The following is a 26,302-nucleotide window of genomic DNA, read 5'->3' as shown; positions in this document are numbered from 1 at the left end:
CACCCACGAGTCTATGGGGTCACATGGGATACATCCAAGGGTACTGAGGGAGCTGGTGGATGTGATCACTAAGCCACTTTCAATCATTTATTAGCAGTCCTGGATAACTGGGGAGGTCCTAGTTGACTGGAAGTTGGCAAATGTTATGTCCATCTACAAAAAGGGTTAGAAGAAGGATACAGAGAACTACAGGCATGTCAGTCTGACATTGGTAACAGTGAAGGTCATGGAACAGATCAGCTGGAGTGTTATCACATGGCCCATACAAGAAAATCATGTGATTAGGCCCAGTCAGCGTTGGTTTATGAAAGGCAGGTCCTGCTTGATCAGCTTGTCAAGGGGGCTGGTTAGTAGGTCCAGAGAGGTTCTCCTTCCCTTCTACTCTGCCCTGGTGAGACCACATCTGGAATATTGTGTCCAGTTCTGGGCCCCTCAGCTCAAGGACAGGGAACTGCTGGAGAGAGTCCAGTGCAGGGCAACAAAGATGATGAAGGGAGTGGAGCATCTCCCTTATGAGGAAAGGCTGAGGAAGCTGGGGCTCTTTAGCTTGGAAGAGATTGAGGGGTGACCTCATCAATGTTTATAAATATGTAAAGGGTGAGTGTCAGGAGGATGGAGCCAGGCTCTTCTCAGTGACAACCAATGATAGGACAAGCGGCAATGGGTACAAACTGGAACACAGGAGGTTCCACTTAAACTTGAGAAGAAACTTGTTCTCAGTGAGGGTGACAGACACTGGAACAGGCCGCCCAGGGGGATTGTGGAGTCTCCTTCTCTGGAGACATTCAAAACCCACCTGGACACATTCCTGTGTAACCTCATTTGGACGTTCCTGCTCCAGCGGGGGGATTGGGCTACATGATCTTTTGAGGTCCTTTCTAATCCCTAACATTCTGTGATTCTACAATGAGGTGACGCACTGAGTGGATGGGGGGTTGTGGATGTTGTGTACTTAGACTTCAGTACAGCCTTTGACACTGTTTCCCGCAGCATTCTCCTGGAGAAAGTGGCAGCTCATGCCTTGGATGGGTGTACTCTGTGATGGATGAAGAACTGGCTGGATGGCCATGCCCAAAGGGATGTGGTGAATGGAGTCAAACCCAGTTGGCAGCTGGTCATGAGTGGTGTTCCCCAGGGCTCAGTGTTGGGGCCAGTTCTGCAGATGACACCAAGTTGGATGCAAGATGCAAGATCAAATCTAATTTGATCTGCTGGAGGGCAGGAAGGCCATACAGAAGGATCTGGACTGGCTGGATTGTTGGGCTGTGGCCAATTGTACGAATTTTAACAAGGCCAAGTGTCGAGTCCTGCTCTTGGGTCTCAACAAACCCAGGCAGTACTACAGGCTGGGGAAGAGTGTCTGGAAAGCTGCCTGGCAGAGTAGGATCTGAGGGTGTTGATTGACAGCAGCTGAACATGAGCCAGCAGTGTGCCCAGGTGGCCAAAAAGGCCAACAGCATCCTGGCTTGTGTCAGGAATAGTGCGGCCAGCGGGACAAGAGAAGTGATCATGTCCTTGTACTTGGCACTGGTGAGACCCCATCTTGGATCTTGTGTTCAGTTTTGGGCCCCTCACTAGAAGAAAGATACTGAGGTGCTGGAAAGAGTTCAGAGGGAGACAAAGCTGGTGAGGGAGAGTGTTGGTCTCTTCTCCCAAATAACAAATAATAGGACAAGAGGAAATGGCCTCAAGTTGCACAAGGTAAGGTTCAGAAAAATTTATTCACAGAAAGGGTTACGAAGGACTGGAACAGGTTGCCTAGGGAACCGGTTGAGTCACCATCCCGGGAGGTGTTTAAAAGATGTGTGGATGAGGTTCTTAGGGACACAGTGTAGTGCTAGAATTAGGTTATAGTTGGACTCAATGATCTTCAGGGTCTCTTCCAAACAAAATGATTCTATGATTCCCTGATTCTATTCATATTCCAAGGGCAGACACAGAAAGTTACTTCTAATTGCCCGCTTTGTCCTTAGGCACCTGCAAGCCTTTGGGGCAGATAGTGCCCTGGTATTACAGTAGTGTTGATAGAATTCAGGGCATATTAAGAGAATACAGCTTTAAGCCAGCACAAGTTCTGTTACCTTTCTGCATTGGTTTTATTTCTTGGAGAAGCTCTTCCCTTTCCTTTTTGCTGGATGATGCCTGAGGGCATGGCACTGCTGGGAACATTTGCAAGTACAGCCCTCTTTAAACTGAATTGGTGCTGAGATGCCAGAAATATTCATGTCCCTTCTGAACAGGAGGGAGGAAAAAGGGGAGCCTGCTTTGATTGCACAGTGTTTTGCTGGCCTCCATCCCCTGGCAGCAAGAGTCCCCACTCTCTGGAGCATGTCATGCATCTGCATGAGTTGCAAGCTGTTACAGCTTAGGAAATGCTCTCTTGGGAGCTCTTCCTTCCTCCCATCTGCAGATATAATTGTCGTTGGTTGTGATTGACAGTGGAGAGAGTGCTCCCTGGGTGCAAGACTGCTGTGCTACATACGGATTCAGGATGCCAGTGGCATCTGCACAAACACAGGAAGCCAGAAATACCACCTTTTTCCACCTCTCCACTTCCCTGTGAAATGCACAGCACATGTGGAATGAGAAGCTAGAACTCAAAAGGTATATACTTGAGAATTTTATAATAGCTGGAGAGTTGAAATGCCTTATAATTTAATTACTGAACCTTCTAATTAAGGGGTTGGCTTCTTTTATGTCTAATTTTCTAGAATGTCTAGCACTTGATATGTGGAGAATACCATGAACGTTTACATCTGAGGCAGCTCCACTCAGCAAATCTGCTCAAAACAGACAATTGCAGAGAGAGCTGGACAACTGCAGAGGGAATCCCTCAGAGCCACTGCGATGCCTTGACATCAAAGTGCTGATAGCAGGGATGGGTCCAGATAGACTGAGCAATCCTCTGCAGCTGGAATTAAAGCAATGGTTTATAATCCCTTTTGCTGCCTTTAATACCCACGAAACATCACCTTCAGTTGTGCTCGCTTCAGTTGTGATAAGAAAGTAATGCCTGTACCCTCTTTCCATTGTGTGAACCAGCTTCTTTCACTATGCAAAACAAGATGCAGGTTTGCCCTTAAATTTGGAGGTTTCCAGCATTGCCAGCCTATCAGTCTGAAATGCGAGTTTAACCATAAGCTGGGAATGAACTGTATTTGAGGTAGTTTTTGGCCTGTGGATGCCTGGACTTGCATGAACTTGGAAGCAGTGACTGGAGAGTGTAAGCTGGTATAAAGTAAGCACCAGTCTGAGTGCAGGAGGTTTCTGGAAACAGCTGTACCTCACCAGAAGTACTTTAGGGGGAGTTCAATGAAGGGGAAAATTGACCACCTCTGAGCTGAGGAAATGCAGCTCGTGCAAAGCGTAGAACTTTGATTGTAGTTACCCTAAAGCCATAAAATTGTAGTAATATGTTCTCTTGAAAAAACAGGATGGGGGGCGGTCTGTAAACAAAGATCCTTTGTTTCTTCTATGATATACTTATCCTCACATATATAGTGTTCTGATTGACTGCCTCTGCTTTCAGCATGGGAAAACTGCACTAGCGGTGGCATCAAGGAGCAATCATGCCCTCATTGTAGATATGATCATTAAAGCAGAAAGATACTATGCCATGAAACAGGTAAGAGATGTCTTTCCTTACACTGAGGAGAACTATAAGGGAAAAGCTGATTCTGATCCTGAAGTGCCTTTTTCCTGGGGTGGTTCCTTTTGGCAGGTTGAAAAAACTGGCCTTGATGAACTGAGATTAGGCTTGGGAACGGGAAGGTCTCTACCCCAGCTGGGTTTTATTCCTAATTGGCTGTGAAAATGTAGGCAGATCTTATCATTTTCCTGTATCATCCTCTACACACGGAGATAAAGGGATGGTGGGAGATTCTGACCTAAATTCAAACTGTGCTGTCAGCATCAGGGTGAGGATGACCTAAATCCAGGTTGATCTTTGGTCGTCTGGGACAGCAAAACCTGTGGCTGAAAAATGGAAGAGTGTGGGTCTCTCACTCCTTTGCTAGTGAGAGCTCAGCTGCCTTGGCAGAAGCCCACTCTTCTCTTTTATATGTGTTAATTATAAAACACAATCATTGAAATGGAAAAGAACCAGGAAACAAGTGTGAACGATGCAGCTTAGATTGACCTTTGATTGAATTTCTAACTTTCTTTCCTTAGCTGTTATTTAAACATAGGCTGTTTAATGATGGCCCTCGGTAAAGGGCTGAGAGTCAGATGTATTAGAGTGTAGATGACAATTATTTTGGCCCGTGTTGACTATTCCAGGTCACTTATGAATCTGTACACACTCCATAGGTGATGTCTGAACAAGAAAAAGTAAGTTTAGTACCTCTTAAAATCAAAGGAGTGTTTGGAGCTGGCCTGCTTCTGAGGCCCATTCTAGACTCATGCCTTGGAACTCTGACCCAGCCCAAATGGGACTTGAAAATTCAGGACATCTCATGTCACAGGGTGTCAACTGGGACCATTTAGAATTCTGAGAAGGTTTATTTATTCCATGAGCACCAGAGCTAGCAAACCAGGGCAAAAGGACTGGTGAAAGCAATCCACTTGACTGTCAGCTCTTGCACTCTTATTGCTAAGCTGCCCCACAAATTTGTGAGTTCCTTCTCATTCCTGCCTCCTGCTAGGGAGTGTTTGTTCTACCAGGTCAGCCAAGTGCCTCCCAGGGCAGTAAAAGCACACTGATCCTGCTCAAGCACAGGTAGATGAATTGGCCCGGCTTTTGCCACCCCTGCATGTTCAAATCTGTGACGCTTAATGTTGCTGGGCATTGTGCTGGTACAACACAGACCTGGATCAATTATCATGAAAAACACCTGCGCACATTCCCTGTGTTCTGCATCTTTGATCTGTGCCGGTTCAGCTGGAGTTGTCAGGTACAATATTTTATATGTTGTTTAAAGGAGAATTAGAAGTCATCTGCCGCCAGAGAAGACACGACACATCTGACAGCAGTGAGCCTGTAATGCTCCTAACCTCTTGGCATTGTTTACTGAACTGTTTGAGGTGAAGAAAACATGCTTAGGCAGATGGTTTTCTGCAAGAGCTGCAGACATGTTGGGAAAAAGAAACCTAAGTGTCAGTATCCCATTACTTGAAGCTAAAAGCACAGCCTTTGGAAGCAGCTTAGATCTTACAGTTATGGAATATGACATTGTTCAGGTGGTGTTGCCATTCAGGAAACTACAGCATTTTTAAACCGTTAATGTAGGAACTTGTCTTTTTGTTACATTGAGATGACTTATCACCTGTGACAAGGCATTAGTTACAAAAAGAAATGTCATGTTCCTATGAGAAAATGCACAATACTGGTTTGTGTGAGAACATTTTGTTCTGTTTGCCCTTTTCTCTATTTACTGCTTCTGCCTAACCCCACTCTATCACTGCCCAGCCTGCTTTTGACAGTCACAATTAGCAGCAAAGAGAAGCTGTAATGCTGCAAAGGGAAGAGGGGAAAAAAAAATTGTTGGTGTTTTTTTTTTTTTTTGTTATTTGCCTTATTAAAGTAAAAAAAAAAATTCTTTTTAAAATTTTAAACCTCAGAAGAGAAACACTAAACCAGGGAGAGCCTGAAGCCATCCTGTAGAATGTCCTAAACCTCACTTTGCATGTGTCAGGAAGCATGAAATAAAGTCTGCACTAGAAAAATGGAATCAAACATACATGACAATGCTAATTGAACTAAGATTTTTTTTTTTTTTCTTGCAAGACTCTTATAACATTAGGAAATAACCCTCTTGTATTTTTCGGACTTTAATCTGGAATGGAATGATTTTTGCTTAGCACTTTTCAAATGTGGTATGCTGCCATTTCCTTCTTTGCTTGGTATCTGCTTTGTAATCCTGGATCAACCTCCTGTTAGAAACAGGACTAGCATGTAAACAAATAGAAATATCAAAGTAGTTTGAACACACCTACACTAGTGGTGAAGCTTTTCCCTGGCACCACCCCGCAGGGGCTGAAATCACTGCTAGACATGACTTTTGCAGAGGTGCCCAAAGACACAACCTCATCACTCCTGTTCCAGGTGAGCCACTCATAAGGTAGCAAAATCACTTTTAATCTGGAGGGTAAAATGCTTGTGGTTTCGGTCTCTCCCTGGTTTTGCTTATGCAGGCAATAAAACTAGATCCAGGTTCGATGTGCACATGCTTACTGGTGCTCAGGCACTTTGCCAAATAGGACTCTGCAACCTAAACCCAATGACCCATGCTGCCACCAAATGACCTGGTAGTCCCATTTCAGCCAAGCAGAGCTGACAGGGCAGAGGCAGGAACGGTGTGAGCAAGTGCCATGCCAGTGCTGCAAACCTCTTCTCAGGGAGAGTAAGAACTGTGGTTGAAACCCAACTATGTTCAAAACGTGACACATAAAGCAGAGAGAGACAAGGAACACAGCAATGCTAGCGTAGTACTTGCTCTTGGGTATCAAGTGTCACAGAAAGAAAGTGGTTTATTTTGCATTTAACTCAATAAGACATAGCAATAGATGCGGGAGGGCTTTGTTTCTGTTCTGTTTAGACTGTAACAATATCATCTGTGCTAAGACAATCTTACAAAGAGCTCTAATAGCCAAAATGGTTCCTTTTCCTGCACTGAACAAATCACCTGTCAGTAGCTACGCATGGCTGTACAGGACACATTGCTCACTGCTCACTAAGCAAACATTTCCAGCTTCAGTTAAATGTTTATTACCGGGTTTCTTTTTCAGGAAAATCTAGCTGATAGTGATGACAGGTCAGACTTCGGCTTGTCTTTCAAACAAGATCATAGTACACAGACCAAGCAAATTCGTTCTGCCCTGTGGAATCTAGCATACAACCAGTTAAAACCCCAGGAATGGAAAAAACTGGCCCAGTGTTGGAAGTTCACAGATGAACAAATTAAAGCTATTGAAGAACAATGGACAGGTAACAACATCTGAATGGCTAGATATAATTTATAAGCTATAAAAAACACAAGGCAGAGTTGCTTTTTAAACTGGGTATCACAGATATGTACTGCCTGTGCTGCTCTTATTTACATTATGAAAAAGAGCAGTGGATAGAAACCTTGTCCCTGGTTCCTGGGAAGTGGTGCTGTAGAAGTACAGGCCAGTTCTGCCTCTTGGCTTGAAGAAACCCTCATCCTTGGAAATCAAAACCAGAGGCAGTGAGCACCACGGACTGGTCTTACAGATCATGCTACAAAGGGAGGACCTGGGGAACCTCGTGGCACACTAAGACCTTGTTTTGTTCACACTCTGTCTTCACAGCTGCCATGAAACAGCAGTATCTGGTTTCAGGCACCTCAAGTAGTGGGAAAGCAGTATTTCCATTGCACGCATTGTTTGTGTTTACTACTATTCCAGAGTGTATTTCCACACATTGAGCAAATATGAAAGGAAAAAAAAAAGTTAAAATGTATTAGCTCCCCCCTCCCTCTCCTTACAGTAGCCTTATGATAAAACTAGAATTTTCGTTTCGGGCTTTTTTAACCTTTGTAAACCTCAGTGTTACTTTCGCTTCTAGGGGAGAAAGGAAATACAAGCAAATGCGTAGGTTTTAAAAATGTTTCAGAACTCTAGAGGGGCAAAAGCACAAAATACATTGTTACCATCATATGGAACAAATACTTTGTGTATTGCATAGGGAAAAAAAGCTATAAGGAACATGGAAACAGAATGTTGCTCATCTGGTTACATGGTATACTGCTGGCTCATCAGAACCCTGCCAAGCATATCTACGAAGATTTGGTGGAAGCAGGATTTCGGCCTCTAGCTGGTAAGTTGTGTTCTCTGTGCAGAGCTGCAGTCCCCGGGGCTGCTGGGGGTGGGACTGTGGTGGGCCTGAGGGACAATCTCTGCCTTCCTGGGAACCTGCCCTGGCTGGGGAAGGGGGTGAAGTTGCTTGAGGAGGAGTTTAGGTGCAAGGTGAGATCTCTAAAGGAAGATAAAAATGCACAGACTTTGCTTCCCTCCTTTGTCCTGCAAACACCATTAAAATGTGACTGATCATGCTTCAGTTAGATTAGCCTGACATTGTAAAAAGTGGAGCATGTCAAGCATTTCCTCTTCTTACTTCACAGAGAAGATCAGAGCTGCAAGTAGTGCTGACATGGACTCCAGAAAATGTGTGATTTCTTGAGTTCATCAATAAAATATGGCATACACGATGGAATCACAGGCCAGGTAGAAAGTGACTTTCAAATACCAATAATATGTTTTCTAGAAACAAAAATCTATTTTGAAGTTGTATGACTTTTTCCAAGCTTGAAGAACTTGTACTCCTGAAATAGTGGTTAGTTGGGTTTTTTTGTTTGTTTTTTTGTTTTTTGTTTTTCCTCATATGCTTGGTATAACATAATTTAAAGAATTTAAGAGTGAATGGCCTGCTGGTAATTTATGACTATACTGCTAAGCAAGAATTACCCCCTCTAACATTTCTACACCTGGTTTAACATTGATAAACTAATTCTGCACTGGAACTGCAAATTAAGCTATTCTATATTTGACATGAAATGTAAATGAGATGTTTTCTACCTGAAAGAAATTAAATGTAATAAGTGAAAATTATATGTATAAATCAACACTTCCAGAAATAGGTCTCATTTGGGATTTAGGTGTTTATAAAGTCTTGTTAGGATTATAGTGTTCCTGTCTGAAGAGGGCTTTTCTCTTGTTTAATTAGTTTGAGGATTAGGACAAGTCTTTCCTTTTCAGTATTTGATTTATGTAGTGAAAATACACAAAAAAGCACTGTCTAAAACCACATGTGGCTGGCTGCAGAATTTTCTACAACGGCATAACTTTTGTATACATACTCAAAAAAGAACATTTGATATTTAATATTTAACATGCTTCGCATTTATTTACCTATTTCTTTGTCATATCTTTAATATTTGGTAGTATTTTGCTGAACATGCTTACATGGTTTCTCATTGAGTATATTTTGCATCTGAAAAATTATGTAAAATGTCTATCTTTGTAGTCGTCTTTGTAAGAAAACAGCAGTAGTTTCATCACATAATGAAAGCATTGAATACGTATAGCTAGCATTATTTTGTACTATATCTTATTGTTTGTAATGAAAAGATGATGATCTGTATCTTAGTCTGAAGTCTTACTCCTAACCCACCTCATGTGTGAAATCTGTTTTGCCACAGCTGCAGAGCACCACAGAAGCATGAAGAACAGACTAGTAAACCCTCTGGTTTTAGAATTAGGGACCTAAGATCACAAATTCTTAGATACTGACAGGTAGGCATCAAGTTCTGCAACATTAGCTTGGAAAATGAGGATGTTTAACAACTTGACAGGCTCAGTACCTCACATGGCCCAAGTTGCACCCTGGGTGTGAAGGCTGCAACCTCGTTATTCTTCATTCCAGTATGCTGTTGTAGGATATCATTAAAATGTATGTCAAGTACATTTAGTTGCATAAGCAACTAAAAACATTTGTAACAAAGATAAATTAAATTTTCACTTTAAAATAGACACTAGTAACATTAGAACTAAACAAAGAGATTCAGACAAAAAACACATTCTATCCTTTATTTAAAAGCGTGCAAAAGATTCCTTAAATAAAAAGTGTTTATCTTAATGAAATAAGTTCTCACACAGTCTGGAGGTAGAACAACATTTCAAGTTCTCTTATCCCCCTTCAGTTATTTACTATAAAAGCACCTTTAGTTTTAAAATAATTTTTTTAGAAAATATTAAAAACATGATACATATTTTAGGCCTTCCTACATCAAGTATGAAAAGACTGGAAAAAGGTTTAAGTTGTACCTTCATGAAAAACCCCCACCGGTGAGAAAGATATTCACTCAGTCAACAACTTTTATTGACTGAACACTGGTGTGAGATTGGCCCTGAAGCATTCGCCCAACTTGTCCTGCAGGTCTCACAACGGTAGAACCAGAAGAATGGAGCATGGTTCGAGGATACTTAGCAGCAGCGGCTTGGGATATGGTTTGCTGAAAAGTAACCACATACATCAACACTTAAATTCCCATTAAAATAGCTCTAAGTAAGCCGTAGTTTAAAAAGAAAGATTTGCAATCCAGCAAACTGAGAGTTAAAACAAAACAAAACAGGTTACTTTAACAGAATGAGTAATACTTTTCCTTCCTTATCTGTAATATACTTTTAAAAACAAAGTACTAAACTTCCAATTAACTATGTACTCTCAGCTTTCATCACCTCAATTTTATTTCAGGGATGGTTTGGTTGTTTTTTTACCAAATTGTTCAGAATTCTCCTGTAGTGCTAATTTAATCATAATTCCTTTTGAAGTTCAGTATTTGCTATGAGGAAGTCTCTGAGAGGTGTCTGGTCTCTGAAAGGAAAAGGTTTGCATTTATTTAACAACAATTAATTCTCTCCCCAAAAAACTAGCCACCTAACTGTAATAAACAGCAGCTATTTTGCTTTTAATCAAGGTAAACTCACTCCCCTGTCAGATTAAATCAAGAGAAATACATCAATTTGATTGTCTTCGACTTAGGCATTTATTTGTAGAAAGAGTATATGAAATATCTCTGGGACTGTCACATTTATTACATTTCTAGAAGTCAGTTTTTGGAACAGTAGTTCAGGTACCTGTCACACTAGTCACACAATCTGAATCCAGAAATTGTGCTTCATAAAGGAAGTCTCACAACAAACTTCCAACCCACTAAAGACATTTAATTTAAATAAAAATTTCTGCTTGGGAGCTGTGCACGGCCTACGACAGGGCTGTTTCACTGCAGCAAGTGCATGAGAGTAGAGCATCTCTCAGACAGACAGTTACCAGTATCTCCAGCTCAAATTAAAGGACCTGATGTATCTTTGGTTGTTTTGGCAGTATCACTGAAGAGAAACTGGACTTTCAGATAGCACAGAGGAAACTCAGATCCTGCTTCACAGGTTAAAACATAAAAAATAACCTTGAACTGTTTCATACACCCCCAGTCAAAACTATTTTTTTTACTCAGATTGATCTAAAAGTGTAGCAATTGCCTAGGCCATTTAAGCCACTGTTTACAGTCTTTTTGTATGTTGGTTTCACACCCTACTAATGCACCTCTTTCAGTGTTTTCTTCAGGATAAATGCGATGGGTATGACTTAAAACACAACAAGCAGCAGGCTTCACAAATTTGATTGCCTTTGGACAAGAGTTTAACTTTTTTCAGCAATAATTTGCTACAGTCACCCTGTCAATCTAATCTATATCTCTATCACGTCTGGTTCAGTCTCTCTTCCTGCTCTACACCATGAAGCTTGTCTTTAAGTGGTGGTTGCATGGTGATGACACCAAACATTGCTGTACCGACTGACCACTTCTGCAAAGAGGAAGACTCACAGAAAAGCTAGCCAGGAAAGTGACAGCCAAAACTACTATACCTGTGAAATAACAACTGCAGAAACAAGACAAATAGATTAAAGTGCCAATATTTACTTCCTCTCCTCACCTTCTACCCAGCACAAAGACAGTACTGTTTGTTACTTTTAACAAGACTCAAGTCTGAGCCTTATTATATCTCTTTGTAGGGGTCATTTTTCTCTAAACTACTACCACATGTGTTGCAATAAGAATAGATATGTAATTCTGACTTACCTGAGTGACTGGATGATGTTTTTCAACAATGATGGAACTCATGGGCGGAACAACTCCCATCACTGCTAAACTACCACATATTCTGGCTTTTTGTCCCATATCAGCTCGGCCTGTGATTCGAGCAGTGATTGTTCTTCCTGCTTTCTGTTGAGCAGATGTTATTACTTTTGCCACGGGCTACAAATAAATTAAGTATTAATTGGTAAAAAATGCTAAACATAATATTTACAATGCTCTATAATGTCTGTTTAACCAGCTACCTGCCCAAAGAGAATATGGGATGTTGCAGATAGTCCAGTTATGCTATATGAGACTGAATTTGCTCCACCTAGTCGCAACCTGGTTTATTCCATCTTTTTCCACTCTTAAGCATGAGACAGCATTTCAAGCAAGTGACTGAGGGGAGTAAGGGTAATTTGACAACAAGCAGCATGGACAGTTTATCTTTGCTCACTGGCTGCATACTTGAGTGACAGCTGTAGGCACTTCCATCACTCTGGAAAGCCTTTCTAGCAGTGACAGCACAGATATAAAAAAGCTTTCGTGCAGTAAAATGCTGCCTCTTTCTCTGACAGCTGGTAGCAAATTGTATCAGATGGGAAAAAGAAAGGAGAGCAAAGTAAGTGAAGAAAAGTAAAAAAAAAAAAGTGGAGAAAAGTAAAAAGGACAGTATAGCAACAAATACAGAAAAGGGAATGAGAGACACATTTCAAACAGCAGGATGCTAAAAGCAAAGTATATTCTTTCTAGAACAAAATGGTATCATGTGAAACACCAAGCGATCCTATTGTGCCACGCTTGAGGGTACGTGCATTCTTCTGTTCTTCATTCTGTCACACTTCCCCCTTCAAAAAGAATTTAAAACTGCTCCTAACATAAAAGGGTTTCTCTAACATTAATCAGCATTTGCAAGCTAGTGTCTTCACTAGCAACCTTCACATCTGAGGAAACTAGTGGCAGTTTCCTCAAATCATCCATGTGTTGCTCTGAAAAACATGGAAATACTGATATCAAAGCTAGTATCTGTTATAATTATGCCTTAAAAATTAAAAAAAGTGAACTTTAGCATGTTACCAGTTTTTGAGCTGATGCCACACCAGATCCTGCAGCTGTGCTAGTGACAATTACTGGAGAATCTGAGTCCAGCCTGGTCTGAGAAGTGCTTGCATGACCCAGGTGGGTAGAAAACTATGAATGAAACCAGAGTTCACAAAGAATTAACACAACTTTCTAGAAAATGAGTTTTATTACTCTCTAGGTAGTCAAGCTTTTTACTATTCTAATTACCCTTCTAAATTTAAATTCTTTGCAGATATTTTATCTCCAGTTTTTACTGTTTTCTGGCTAACTTAAAAATATTAGACTAAAAATTGCAGACATAGCATGAATAACATTTGATACTATTATAATGAGAAATCAGGAAGAGAGGCAACCCCATCTTCTCTTTTCTAACCTTTTCTAACTTTAGTGTGAAATTGTTTTACAGTGGCAACATCTTCAGCATGGCTCCAGGGCAGGTCTGGAACATTTAAGCTGGATAATGATCTGGCTAAGCTGACATGACAAGACAATAAGCTGAGTTCCCTCAGTGTCTCTATATGTTACACTGTTAAAAAAGAAGCTTCAGGCCAAGCCAGCTTTTCTTCTTTTCAGATTGTATTAAGCTCAGGTGGGTTTTTTCGCAAAAACCTCTTAACAGCTTTTTTTTCCGGAAAGAACCTCAAAGAGCAAATTCTGCTTATTATAGTGACCTTGTCTTCATTAGTCTAACGGATTTTCACTAAAACAAAAAAACAGAGCTTAATGAAAGTACAGCAAGCCACAGCAACTCTGCCCCAGTCACTTCACTTACACAAGTCTGAACATATCTACAGGTTTCTTTTTAAGCTTAGACTGTCTTCAAATTCCTTCCAACCAAGGAAGTTCATTTTTATCACTACAAAATTATAATATATAATTATATTGTAAAATAGTTCTGTTCCAGCTACATGCTTACCATGTCTTCCAGCTGAAGAGTAGTTGCTGGTGGAGGTGGAGGTGAGGGCGGACTTTGTGAAGAAGGTAGCCTTCCTGCAACAATGGTACCATTATAATTTCTCCTGCCTCCTACATCTATTATTAGAAACACAAAGTAATGGGATCAACACATAATTTAGCAAACCCTAAGGGGAAGAAAAAAAGAGAGATAAGTCACAGTAAAAATTTCAATATTCCTTCGGGATTTCTGTATAATCTAATTAAAAGGATCAGCCTGTTCTTTATAAATGTGTATATAAAATGTGTGTGTGTGTGTATATATATACGTACGTCAGACCTGACTATGTTACTTAAGTTACTATGTTACAGTGTTAGGCTTTTTAAAGTAATGAATTCTTGTGGCTTCAATGTTCCTTACGTACGTATATATATACACACACACACACACACAAAAATTCATGTATTTTACCTTTCTTTTCAGATGCTTGGAAATAGTATTTTCCAAGGGCCTTGTTTCTGTACTTTGCCTCGGCAATCCTCTAGCACATGGTGCAAAGAACTGAGGTTCTCCATACTGCTTACCAATACTAAATCCAGTGTGCAAGAGCTGCTCTTACACTAAGAACCAGTTCAGGTAGACAGTAGCAGAACACAGAAAGGTCACTCTAGGCTTCTGTGTGGGTGGAAGATCCTTAAGGAGGTGTCAGTAAAATAAGATGTTATTTTAACTTTCCTGAGAACATATTGCAATTTCAAAGAGCTGTAAACCATGCTCAGCGGCACCTTGTCTCCACATACAACGGGTGGACACTGGCCACATCCTGGCTGTAGGGCTGGGACGGTCTATGGGCACCCTACAGCCCTCATCTCCCCCCACCAGCTGTCTAAGCCTGGGCTTGTGCAACATCCAGCCAGGATTCACTTGTCATGCAACACAAACATCCTGGGGAGGTCAGATCTTCAGACCTATATTCAGTATCTTTTCCAAGCAGTTTCAGCTTCTTCCTTTAGAATACAAACTTCTTTAAAGGAAGCAGATATTCTTATTGACTCTCCTACTTCTGAAGCAGATGATGCTAGCAGCAGCTCCAGGGCAAGGAAACTTTGCCCAATCCAGGGACTGGAGTGACACCAAGTGGTAGTTCATGGTTTTTTGTTTGTTTGTTTTTTTTGTCTTGAAGTGAATGCGAAAAATATAAGGAAAGTAGTTCAAATCAGTGCAATTCTCAAAGATTTCAAGAGTGAAAGCATGCCAGAATATGCATTTTGTACATATATATGCACACAAACATTAAGCTTAAGCATAGACAGGGCCAACATATAGTTACAGACCAGTCAGACCTGACTATGTTACTTAAGTTACTATGTTACAGTGTTAGGCTTTTTAAAGTAATGAATTCTTGTGGCTTCAATGTTCCTTACAATAAAGCTTTAAAATAATCTTAATTATAAAAAAGATCACCTGTCAGTAAAACAGCCAGATAGATTTTAGACCATCAAGGTTGTTATAGACCCCTTAAAGCTGTGATACTTGCACACTATTAATAACCTACATTATAATGTATACTATATGTAAGTTATTTGTATATCGTATGTATACACATTGTAATAACCCAACAAGAACTAACCTGTAAATGGACCAAATACTGCTTTTATTTCCAATGCCAGTAGGTGGCACTGCAGTGTTCACATAAGCACATGATCACTGACTGACTCTGGCACATTGACTTTTTAATGTCCACAGATCATAGGACTAGAACCAATCATAGTAACCATCTAATCTGATGTTTGAGGTCCCCTGATGTCCTGATCACTGTTGTGTTATACCCGAGGAAGAATGCAAATAAATGGTTGTACAATCATATTAAATAATTATGTAACTAATTTCATTAAAAGCACTGTCTGGCTGTAGCAAGAGACATACCATGCCTGGGGCAGGGGAGAAGGTGGTAAAAGAGGCAGTGGGAGAAGACAACAGGCATAGGACCAAGGACAACAGAAATTAAGAGATGTTATGACGCCTGATGGGGACTACAATAACTACAGGAAATTAAAAAGCATGATGATGGACATCCAAAAAGTTGGATACAGGCACCTTGGTGTTGTCTAGCACAGCAAAATCTTTAGGTACTGTACCTGTGCAGAGTATAAGCTTCTGCTTCACAGTGCAAAACAAGCAAAATGTTTGGTCCATGAATCCCAGGGGTTGGTCATGGCAGCTCTAGAGCTCAGTTTTCCTCATTTCCTTTCTACTTACCCTCTTCTTTACAGGTTTATAGAAACAACACTTTCCTGTATCACACCACTCAGATACTCAGCATTATTTTGGAGACCCACTGGCTATTGCATGTTTTCGGAAAACAATAAAAACTGAAATTTAAGATAAAGTTTCAAGAGAGAGTAGTTCTTAATTCATAACACAGTGAAAAATAAAGTACCTGGGCAATGCCCTGTAACGTTATTCCCAAACTCAGTATCGTTTGACAAATCCTTCATTCTTAGCATTTCCCGAATACCAATCCTATGTTTTTACTAGCACATAGCTACTGCACTTAGCTAATGTCATATTCTAGTTTCCTAAGCAACTGTACAAATCCTGCTTATGTTTAATAGGATCAGACAGCTGCTCAGGTAAGTCTCCTCTTAGAGCTTCTTCGGGTTTTTATTTCCTCTTCATATCTACATTTTTGGGAGGAATTTCCCTGAAGCAGTTCAGAAATTTCTGGTATAAGATTAAGTTTAGCCACTGCAGTCACTTGTCTAGGGCCATTAACAACTGCTGCCAGTACAGCTGGTTGTTAAACCACACGTACAGCTGTGACATTACTGCTGGCACAGCTATTTTCTCTGTAACGTAGAATGCTGCACCAGCATGATTATGCTTCTACTGCTATAGATTGTCTCACTCTGAGGGGGTGATTTCATTGCATCAGTAAGGGTGCGCATTTCTTTCCCATGTAAGAGTGTGCTGCTGATATAATTAGGCTGGTGTTCTCTTTTCTAGCACAGAACTCTAACTAAATACAGAACCTGGGAGATTTACTTACCCTTTTTGCATTAAAAGGAAAGATTAAGAAAGAATGGAGAGCTGAGAGCTGTCTGGGAAAATCAGATTCATTGCACACTGAGATTCCAGAGAGTTAAGAAGGGTTTTCCAGGATTTCCCCCTCTCTCTCCCACAAGCTGTGTACTGACAGAATTCTGGGTAATCTTCCACAGTATTTTAAGAAGCTTGCTATCTGTGGCTTCTTGTTCTGCCTTCAGCTGCAGGCTACCACCCTCAGAGCAAGGCGAAATGAAGAGAATATGTTCCACCTTTCAACTACCTCATTTACCTGACAATAAGCCCTAGTACGATTTTTTTCAGGATTTTTGAGGATGCTTGAAATATAAGCCCTACCCCAAAATAAGCCCTAGCTACAGTTAATTTTAAAAGTCAACTTAAATAGTGTCCAGGCAGCTATACATGTAAAAAAGTAAAAATAATTTGCAATAGAATGCAGCAGAACAAATAGAGACTTTGCCACGAAAAGCAGACACCTGACAGCCAACTGACAGTTGCATTGCCAATGTGCTATGAGCAGGCTCCATGGACAAGAGGTGCTCGTTTAAGGAAAACACTGTCACTAGACATGAGAAATTGGGGCCACTGGTTCTAAAGGAAATAGAGTCATAAGAAATTCACAACGGAATTCAGGGTTTGGAGAATTATGATGATGCTCCAGAATGTGATGAAATGACTACATTTGAATAAATGTTGATTTTTTTGTTCAAGAATAAATGTAGATTGCTGTTCATGGAAAAATAAGACATACCCTGAAAATAAGCTGTAATGCATCTTTTGGAGTAAAAGTTAATAAGACCCTGTCTTATTTTTGGGGAAACAGGGTACAGCAGTACAAAGCCCAGCATCGGAATATTTCTCAACATATTCAACAGGACTTTTTAAGCAAAAAGAGTTTGCTAAACTACATATCGACACACGTCCTCATATTAAAACAAATTAAAAGAGAGGGGAAAAGTAGAATCCTTTAAAACAAACGAAAAAAACACGCAAACAAACTCAACAAAAGCCTCACACACGACCAGATTAGAGCTGCTTTTTATACTGACCAGAATCTGTCCTACTGTCCTTGCTCTGAAACATGGTCATCGCTTCGAGATTCAAAGCACATACACCACGCATAAAGGCTTTCTTCATGGTGTCTTCATACTGTTCTCTTTCACTGTGCATTTGCAGAATCTCAGCTTTTGTCTGTTCCAAAGCAGCAGTTAGCTACGAAAGAGAATAAGGAAACAGCTGTCTTGTACTTCTGAATGCAAAACACAAGCATATTCCTCAACTAGCTTTAAAAGTCACTACGTTTACAAAGATCGGCATGTTCACTTCAAAATCTCTGGTTCACTAGAGATAAACAGCTACTTGTCACTTCTCTGTACTACAGCACATTATTTGTACTAGAGCATGCCAAGGACAAGAGTGAATTTGAAAGGACTGCCAGACCCCACCCAACCAGCTAAGCATCACTTTATCTCGCATGCTTTTGTGTTTTAGAAGTTAGGCAACCATCACAAGCCAGATTTCTGCAGGAACATGCGTTTTCTCAAGAGAAGACAAGTGGTGCCAGAAAATATTTCAGTAGAGAGTGAATTGTCATCAGCAATCTCTTTTCTAGCTACTGTATGAAACTACAAATACTGAGAGAAAAGACAGACCTTTGTAACTCGCTACTTATTGTTTCTGTGATGCTAAGCCACATTTAGTAAGCCTCTTCTTAAAATTCTAGTTTTATTTCTTTTTAAAATACAGAGTTTTAAAAATACGTATTTTAAAAATTTATTTACTTACTGCGCACCAATGCACACATTAATAACTCTACCTTAAGCTCTGAAAATTCTTTAACAAGCTTAACTGGCAAATTGTACACAAAACTAAACTTAAATTCAGCCTTTAGAGCAGCTATTATAGGAAAGAAGTATTGTACTCGTCATGATCATTCATAATAATAATGGTCTTCTATTTCTATTGTCTTCCTCAGTTAGACCTCAAAATGCATAGCCAATATTAAAAGCGTGTTCTTAGAAAAGAAGTATCATCCCTATTAGTGGGCAAATAGAGATTTGTCTCATTTCAGCAAGAGTCCAATTTACTTCACCTGTGCATGCTGATCAGCAACATTTTACATCAGATGTACAGAAAAAAAAAGGCTATATCTAGAAACCACAGTAGGCATCTTAGAGCTCAGATATTCTTATGTACTGGGAGCTCTGTTCATGGTAAGTCCCCATGTTTTTAAAGTTTGCTGAGAAGACACACGATGGAGGGAATGGGGGCAGGGGAGTGAAGGAAAGAAAGTATGAAGAAAAGAAATCTTATTTTACCTCTGCAATTTTGGCTTCATAATCATTGGTGAGTTGGACACAAACATCTTCTGCCCTTAACTGACAGGCTTTTGCTACTTTTTCTTTCCATTTTTCTTCACAAAGAGAGCGCCACGCTGCCCATACTTTCTTCAACAAAGCTGTCCGGAATTGTTTGTCTGCTATTCTATTTGCATATTCCTTAGGAAACAAATATAACTACAAGTTACATGCAAGTTCAGATTTCCTAAAAATTTAAGCACTCAAGAGAGCGTGGATGATTGTTTCACAATCTGTTACACAGACCACAGTGGGAATGCCTAAACCGAGTGACACATGCCACAGTGAAGTGGCAGCATCAGCAGCAAAATCCTTCTTCCTGCACTCGTCACACAGTGTAACTGTCCCATGTATGAGAAGCCACTTTTGCCAACTCCTAGGTTACACAAAACAGTGTTTTTACTCTTAGCTCAATGGCGCTTGAACAACAACCTCACATATATGTTGTAACCATGCATATGTGAAGCCATTTAATGATTATGTGGCACATTTTGATTCACTGACGGAATCATACAAAACCTGCAGTTGCAAAGATGGCAGATGATTAGCATAAAGTGACTCCTTTTAAAATAAATTTAGACTTCAGGATGCTTTAAAAAGGCTGTAAGACAACTCTCTTATTCTACCCTGCTTCAAAATATTCCCCAGACAACGTGTTTCAGCATCTTTTTTTTTTTTCAGAAACAAATCAGAAAAAATAGAGCTGAGTAAAAACCAGACTCCTAATAATAAATAAATTTTAAGATGGGAGAGAAGGAAAAGAGAAAAAGCTATCCTTCTCTGCAAATCACCAGTTTTGGATAGCATCAAAGAAATTGAGTTCAGCCATGAATGAACAAAGATCCTGAATACAGATTTTCCTTTTTAGCAGTCTGGAATGTGAAAGGTTTGCAGTCTTGACATGGGATCCTTCTTTTCTGTCATAATTCACTTAGTAGACTGTTTACCACTAGATGCCTGATGCAATGTCCAATATTTTGTGTGTGACTAGCTCTTAGCTACTTTAAGGTTTGGCAATGTAAGAAAAGATGGCAGCGACTGTTTTAATTGTGAAAGTGGCTTCCTCTGAAAATACAATATTGTATCACATCACTACTCAAACATAGTGTTCAAAATTCAGATAGAGATTCCCTTGGCATCTACTTCAAAATGCAGATACGTAAACTATGGTGATTACTGTGAGCTGATCACAGTAATTGGCCCAATATAAGACAAACATAGGTTTGATTTTTTTCCCAATCCCAGAGAGTATTCCAATAGCAGCGTTCAAGACGTGATGTTTTCAAACAGTTATTTGACATTGTCAAACATGTCAAAATAGAAACACTGTCATTCCTTCAAACTGTAACAGGAACTGCAGCAATTCTGACTCTTTTGAGTTCAGAGGTTTCATTTTAATCTCATTTTTATTTTGCACACATACCTCTTGTTTGGAATTAACGTGCTGAATTCGCCACAACATAAACTTTCTCATCAGCTGTGTTCTCTCCTTTTGTCTCTCTAATGCTTCAGTCAAGTTAGTAATCACCTGCAAAAATATTTGTTAACACAATAGCTATGATCTTTGTATGGTCAAATAGCATGTAATTTATGCATCAGTTATTTTTCACTTAAAGCAATTGCTTTTAACAGATGCTTTCTATTGAATCTTCCCCTTACTCTAATAATGAAGAATAATCAGAGTTCAAATCAAAAGTAAAATTCCTGGGGCTTCAACACTCAGACTGTGGTACTTAAACACATTAACTGTGTAGTTTTAGGAAAATTTCAACAGAATTGTTATTTCACCCTATACCTCCAGGCTTTTGTGTTACTTCCTTATAATTAAATGCCTCTGTACCAGAATTACTTATTTCAAAGACAATTTTGATAAATTAGGAAAACTTATATTAAAATTTTGGTTTAGTGCCTTCTTAATTAACTGAAGTGTAAAGAAATTATTTATCTGCAGAAAGCTTATTCAATTGTCTGAACAGAATAAACAAGCTAAGGAGTTGCCAAGAACCAGAAAAATCTTTAGTGTTAGTCTCTTTAAAAGTTCTCATGAAAGATATCATTTAGTCCTATAGCAATGAAAATATTTGAGAGGCAAGATGGCCTACTGGCCAGAGAACACAACTAGCAATTTTTACCATCAATCTCTAAGTATGTTTTAATTAGTATACAGAAACAGCTGAGGTCAACTGATTAAAAATTAGTCCAGGTATGGTACCAATTAGATACACCAAATCAATAAGTATTTTTGCCTAACTCCTCCGGCTAGATTCTGCCACCAGTCACATCTGAGCAACTCCAGTGCACAATAGTGACCAATCTTAGGACTCATGGGAGTAAAGCTATTTTAACTACCACATAAAGATTTCGAAAAACCCTATTCCATGATGTTATATGCTAACATGTCTTAATATGTTATATTGCATAAGTTGCGTGCAATAATTGAACACACATCAATGAAACGAACAATACTTACAACAAAATTTATCCTTTAATCAACAAAATTATCTAGAAAATATTAAAACTGCTACTTTGTTTCAGTACAGAATTTCATACAAACTGTTTCAGTCAATCTTCAGAATTTTAAATGAAATATTATGAGGCAAAAGGATGGTTTATTTAAGGTGTTAAAAAATCAAAGTCAGAAAAAAATAAAGGTCAATTTGATACATTTGAAGTAATTTAAAACTGATCCATCTCTAGATTTTTAAGAATGAGGTAGTCATAATAAGATTCACAAATCTAGTATTAGTTACTTTTGTCTGCTTAAACATGACTGATTTTAACTTCTTATAGTTTCAGAATAAAGGAATAGTCTCAGCTATAAAGTAACAAAACATTTCTCTAAACTTAGAAGTAAATTTGCATAAATTATCAACAAATCAATAAGAAAATCGAAAGCAAAGGAAATTAATATAATCACTTTTGTTGAAAAAGTGCCATACTAACATAAAACATCAACTTTTGATATTTCATACTTGCTGATAGACACTAGAAGTCTTATTTTAAATCTATGCTTGTTAATTAGCATATTTTGGCCACTAAAAAAGATTTGTGAGGTTTATAATGTGAAAACAAGAATCCACAGTATCCATAATCCTTGAGAGGCTGATGGACTTTGGGTTATGCTGAAAACCAGCAGTTTTGATAAATACAGTGTGATACATGGAAACACTGCCACTTACCGTTAAGACAGTAGAAATAATAATTTTCTATTAAAAACAATTTTATTTTGGAAACAGGACTATTAAATCGACTGAAGAAATAATTTCTTTGGTAGCAGAAAAAACCCCACCATTTTCTAAGTGTCATCAAGAATTATAGCACATTAAACATGAGTGACATACAATGATATCCAGAGAATTAGATATGTTTGAATGATATACCCTGAAATAACAACAGATCTGTATATATGTACTAATTAAATATGTGTAAATCTATGTACTAATTAAATTTTATCTTACTAATCCTGTTTTTGTAAAGTTAAAACATTCTTATTTACTTGGTCTGCAAGACTAGACTATTTTCCAGGAGATCTTCCTCCATCTTTTAACTGCTTCAGTGGATACTCTTTTTAAAGAAGGTAAATAGGAGTCAGACCATCAACCTCTGCTAAGTGTTCTTGAGTCCAAGGTTAAAAATTCAGGATTGCAATAAGAGGATTCAATTATGTTATGTGATTGCTGGGCTGCCAAAATTTTATATCCATTTCCACAATTCTAGCTTATGTTGAAGCTGTTGAATGAAAGCTTAACTCAGAGATCCCAAATGTACAATCCTAAGAATTTGTACAAATGTACGGATCTTAAGAATCCTAAAACAGAGACTCTCTAACATTTAGGAGACTGATGCCCATTTAAATGTCAAGAAAACAAATCCAGTCATTGAAAAATGAAATGCTTTTCAAGTGTGAGGGCTAACAGACACATCTAAGCCAGTGTAATCTTCAGGAAATAAATAAGGACCAACAACAGATCCTACATATAAGAACAAACAATGCAAAACATATAACATTAGTAACAGTAATTATTTTCCTAATCTATAGTCTAAATATATTATTCTCTTATTTATGTTACTTGCTGCAAGAAGAACTTCGTTCAAAGAGATGGATCCAAAAATTCAGTGTGGATATTTTTAAAATTAAATTGAACTACCACCTCATCTTTTCTGCCAACAGAGATTTCATAAGTATGTAGCAGCTCCTTCAGGTTTTCCATCTCACTGGTCAATTGTCTCACATGTGCAGCTTGTTTCTCTTTTTCTTCTCTCATTTGAAGCTTGTAATGATCAATCAAACTAAGCCTCCATTTTCTCAATTCAGTCAGAACATTTGTCTGAAAAGTTAAAGGGGTGACAGTAGAGCAATTAGTAAAATTATTACTTTCTCCCTAATCTTTTAATCTTAAAACGCTTAGCAGTTAAGGAGACATGGATATTTACAGTGATCCCTCCATTACACAGGCTGTTTATATCTCTAAATATTAGCAAACATGAGCTTTTGAATGACAGCAAACTGAACATCCCTCATGGAGAAAGCTATTCCAGAGTCTGAAACAAGATATTCTAGTGCTTACATGCAATACACAACAAAAACCATCAAAAATAAAACTATAATTTCACAGTGCAATCACACTGCAACCTTTCCTGCACTCATGCTTACTCTACAACACACTGACATCTGTATATGATTCTTAAGAATTCCATACAAAATAAATACCTTAAGACTTCCGCTCCAGAGATCAAGTATACTTTCTATTTGAGTTACTTTTTCATCAGGTAAAATTAATTCAGTTGTTACAGTTTCATTGATTTCTCTTGGATCACGTGTGGACCCTTGTGAAGAAGTCTCTTCTGAAAGACCAGGGCAAAGTCGTTCCATATTGGCCTCAGAAGGCTCCTTCAGTGATATCAAGACTAAAATGAAACAGAGAATAAAGAGCGATAGTCTGAAAATACTAACTGGTCTGCATTCTGGATGTAACCCAGAAGCCAGGCATTAGTAACAACAACAAAAAGCCATCAGAAACCTTCCTTTCCCATGTAAACCGAACTTAATTCTAAGATATGTTTCCAAGATAAGTATATTTAAACCAACAGTCCTACTGTTACATTAGTCAAATCAAAACTGCCACTCCCTTAAAGAACAGAATCTTTTAATGTAATTTCATTTTACAGAGGATGCTCATAGCAAGTACCTAAATATAGTGTTGCCAGAAACAAGAACCATCTGACTCAGTAAAGACCTTTTGTTGATTAACATCTCAGGTCAAAAGTTTAAAAACTTTTGCCATTGTCCTTAATGAGACTGTAAACTCCTGAGGCCAGGGGCCTGCTTTTGTGCATTCACAATGCAACCTTTGGATGCATTTCAAAGTTGGTATGTACTTGCGTCAGTTTTCCTTGCAGGCTTTAAATTGCTCATCTAATTAGATTTTAAACTCTTTGAGAAAGGAAGTATCTATTATGGATTTACATAATCCCTTAAACAATAAGGCCTCACGTTAAGGTGCTGTGGCTAGCTACCACTGCAGTAAAAATTAATCCATGCTCAGAAGCGAATGGGCATGTATGTGAGTTCCAACTGATGGGAACAAAAAAAAAAAAGCGCAAAGAGGTTAATAATTAAGTAAACAGATTAAATTCAACCTTGTTTCGTATTTAGTTATTCCTGACAGAAAATTTGTTATTTGAGTGGTCAGCTGAATAGAAAAATTTGGAAAGAAGAGGGATTAGCAGATTCCTGGTATGAATAACAATCAGGACAACTTCAAAAGAATACTCTTCTTCTTTCACAAACGGAGAGGGGAAACCTCCAAAATCTTATTCTCCCCTTCTGAAAACAAATATTGTCTATCCAACCGGTTTCGTAGTGGATGGGTACTATTTTTTGTTACAAGCATCCAGAGACAAGATTAACTATTTGTCACAAAGCAGTATCTTCAGTGGACACTGGAAATGTATGTTTCTAACTTACTCAAGGCTGAGCATGATGGTTGACACAGTTACTGTGACAGTCAGGCCTCCCATCCAAAGGAAGTGAGAGATGCTGTCTGGCTAATACGCCCCCACATCTAGTAAGCTGAATTGCAATGACTACACTTATGCTCTAAAACAAGACAGAAATAAGGAAGAACTGTGACGCAGAGGCAGTTATAACTGCTTTTTGACGTTCCTCCCAAGGCCATAGACAACTAAACACCATAAAATTAAAATTGGCTTGAGCTAAATTAGCTTCATCTAATACACCATTGCCCTAGACTAAATGTCCTGCCTCATTACGTAAGCAGAAGTCAATAAACAGATTCTTCCCAATCACATCAGCATATCAAGTTCTGTTTTTTTTCCATTGCTTCTCCTGTAAATAAGTGAAGTATTGCTTAGCTAAAGGCAGAATTTGAATATTGCTGCTTGTAAAGATCTCCAAAAATATGACATGCTAGCCAGATGACCCAGACTACTTGAAATACTTCTAATTTCAGTAATGAAAAATCTGGCTGATGTTTCACAATATAAAATATTTGGCAGTGCTACTATTATCAAGTATTCCCAGTTCTGTCCTTCACTACTTGTTCCCATTCCTGAATCACTGTGTTCTTCCATCAATTGCAACGTTGCTGTAAAATGTGTGCTTTGGTTTTATTTTAAAACTTTTATTATTTGCTTGGTTTACAAACACCCAATTTTCACAGCACAGTTTCCAAGATATTTGCAAGGAAAAACAGAAAAAAATGTAACCAATGAAAATAGGATACGAACATAGACTGACAATTGCCATAATCGGTGATTGCAGTATAACAAGGTTGTCGCTGGTTCCAATTAATCCTCCGTATGTTCATATTATCCTAAATCAGCTTTGATTGTTTGTATTTACCATTTATCATAGGATGTATCCTTCACTGAATCTACTGAGTTTATGTGTCACATGTTCATACCATTGTAGAATTTCATTTATAGAATAGAAACATTCCAGTTGAAAGAGACCAGCAAGATCACCAAGTCCAACCATAACTCAACTCTAGCACTAAACCATACCCCGAAGAACCTCATGTAAGTGCTTTTTAAACACCTCTAGGGATGGTGACTCCACCACTTCCCTAGGCAGCCTGTTCCAATGGCTGACAATCCTTTTCCTAATATGCAATCTGAACCTTCCTTGGTGTAACTTGAGGCCATTTCATCTTGTCCTCTCACTTGCTACTTGGCCTTCCAGTATTGACTCAATTTTCTAGTTCTACACATTTAATTAATTTAATTAAATTAATTTTTCTTATTCCTAATGCTCTCCTGTTGTCCTTGTTTTTTCCTGCATTAAA

General features: G+C 38.8%; 2 protein-coding genes across 5 annotated transcripts in view; one reads left to right on the top strand and one right to left on the bottom strand.

The window, feature by feature from the left end:
* Nucleotides 1-9,396, top strand: part of ANKDD1B (ankyrin repeat and death domain containing 1B) — a 34,625-nt gene extending 25,229 nt beyond the window's left edge. Inside the window, exons 12-15 of the mRNA XM_071801827.1 lie at nucleotides 3,530-3,625; nucleotides 6,727-6,925; nucleotides 7,646-7,777; nucleotides 8,082-9,396. Coding sequence (XP_071657928.1) covers nucleotides 3,530-3,625; nucleotides 6,727-6,925; nucleotides 7,646-7,777; nucleotides 8,082-8,140 — 486 coding nt within the window. The 3' untranslated portion in view covers nucleotides 8,141-9,396. The remainder of the gene's footprint in view (nucleotides 1-3,529; nucleotides 3,626-6,726; nucleotides 6,926-7,645; nucleotides 7,778-8,081) is intronic.
* A 123-nt stretch (nucleotides 9,397-9,519) lies between these two features.
* POC5 (POC5 centriolar protein) overlaps nucleotides 9,520-26,302 on the bottom strand; it is a 30,500-nt gene continuing 13,717 nt past the window's right edge. For 3 of the 4 annotated variants that reach the window (XM_065861454.2, XM_065861455.2, XM_065861458.2), the window contains 9 exons: nucleotides 23,707-23,903; nucleotides 23,147-23,323; nucleotides 20,419-20,523; nucleotides 18,957-19,136; nucleotides 17,688-17,850; nucleotides 13,594-13,709; nucleotides 12,672-12,785; nucleotides 11,598-11,774; nucleotides 9,520-9,971 (listed from right to left, as the gene is read on the bottom strand). In XM_065861454.2, coding sequence (XP_065717526.1) covers nucleotides 9,822-9,971; nucleotides 11,598-11,774; nucleotides 12,672-12,785; nucleotides 13,594-13,709; nucleotides 17,688-17,850; nucleotides 18,957-19,136; nucleotides 20,419-20,523; nucleotides 23,147-23,323; nucleotides 23,707-23,903 — 1,379 coding nt within the window. In that variant the 3' untranslated portion in view covers nucleotides 9,520-9,821. The remainder of the gene's footprint in view (nucleotides 9,972-11,597; nucleotides 11,775-12,671; nucleotides 12,786-13,593; nucleotides 13,710-17,687; nucleotides 17,851-18,956; nucleotides 19,137-20,418; nucleotides 20,524-23,146; nucleotides 23,324-23,706; nucleotides 23,904-26,302) is intronic. The other variant, XM_065861456.2, reaches the window with a different exon arrangement.

The sequence above is a fragment of the Patagioenas fasciata genome, chromosome Z, assembly GCF_037038585.1.
Source record: "Patagioenas fasciata isolate bPatFas1 chromosome Z, bPatFas1.hap1, whole genome shotgun sequence".
Taxonomy (NCBI): domain Eukaryota; kingdom Metazoa; phylum Chordata; class Aves; order Columbiformes; family Columbidae; genus Patagioenas; species Patagioenas fasciata.
This window is presented reverse-complemented; position numbering and strand designations above follow the sequence as displayed.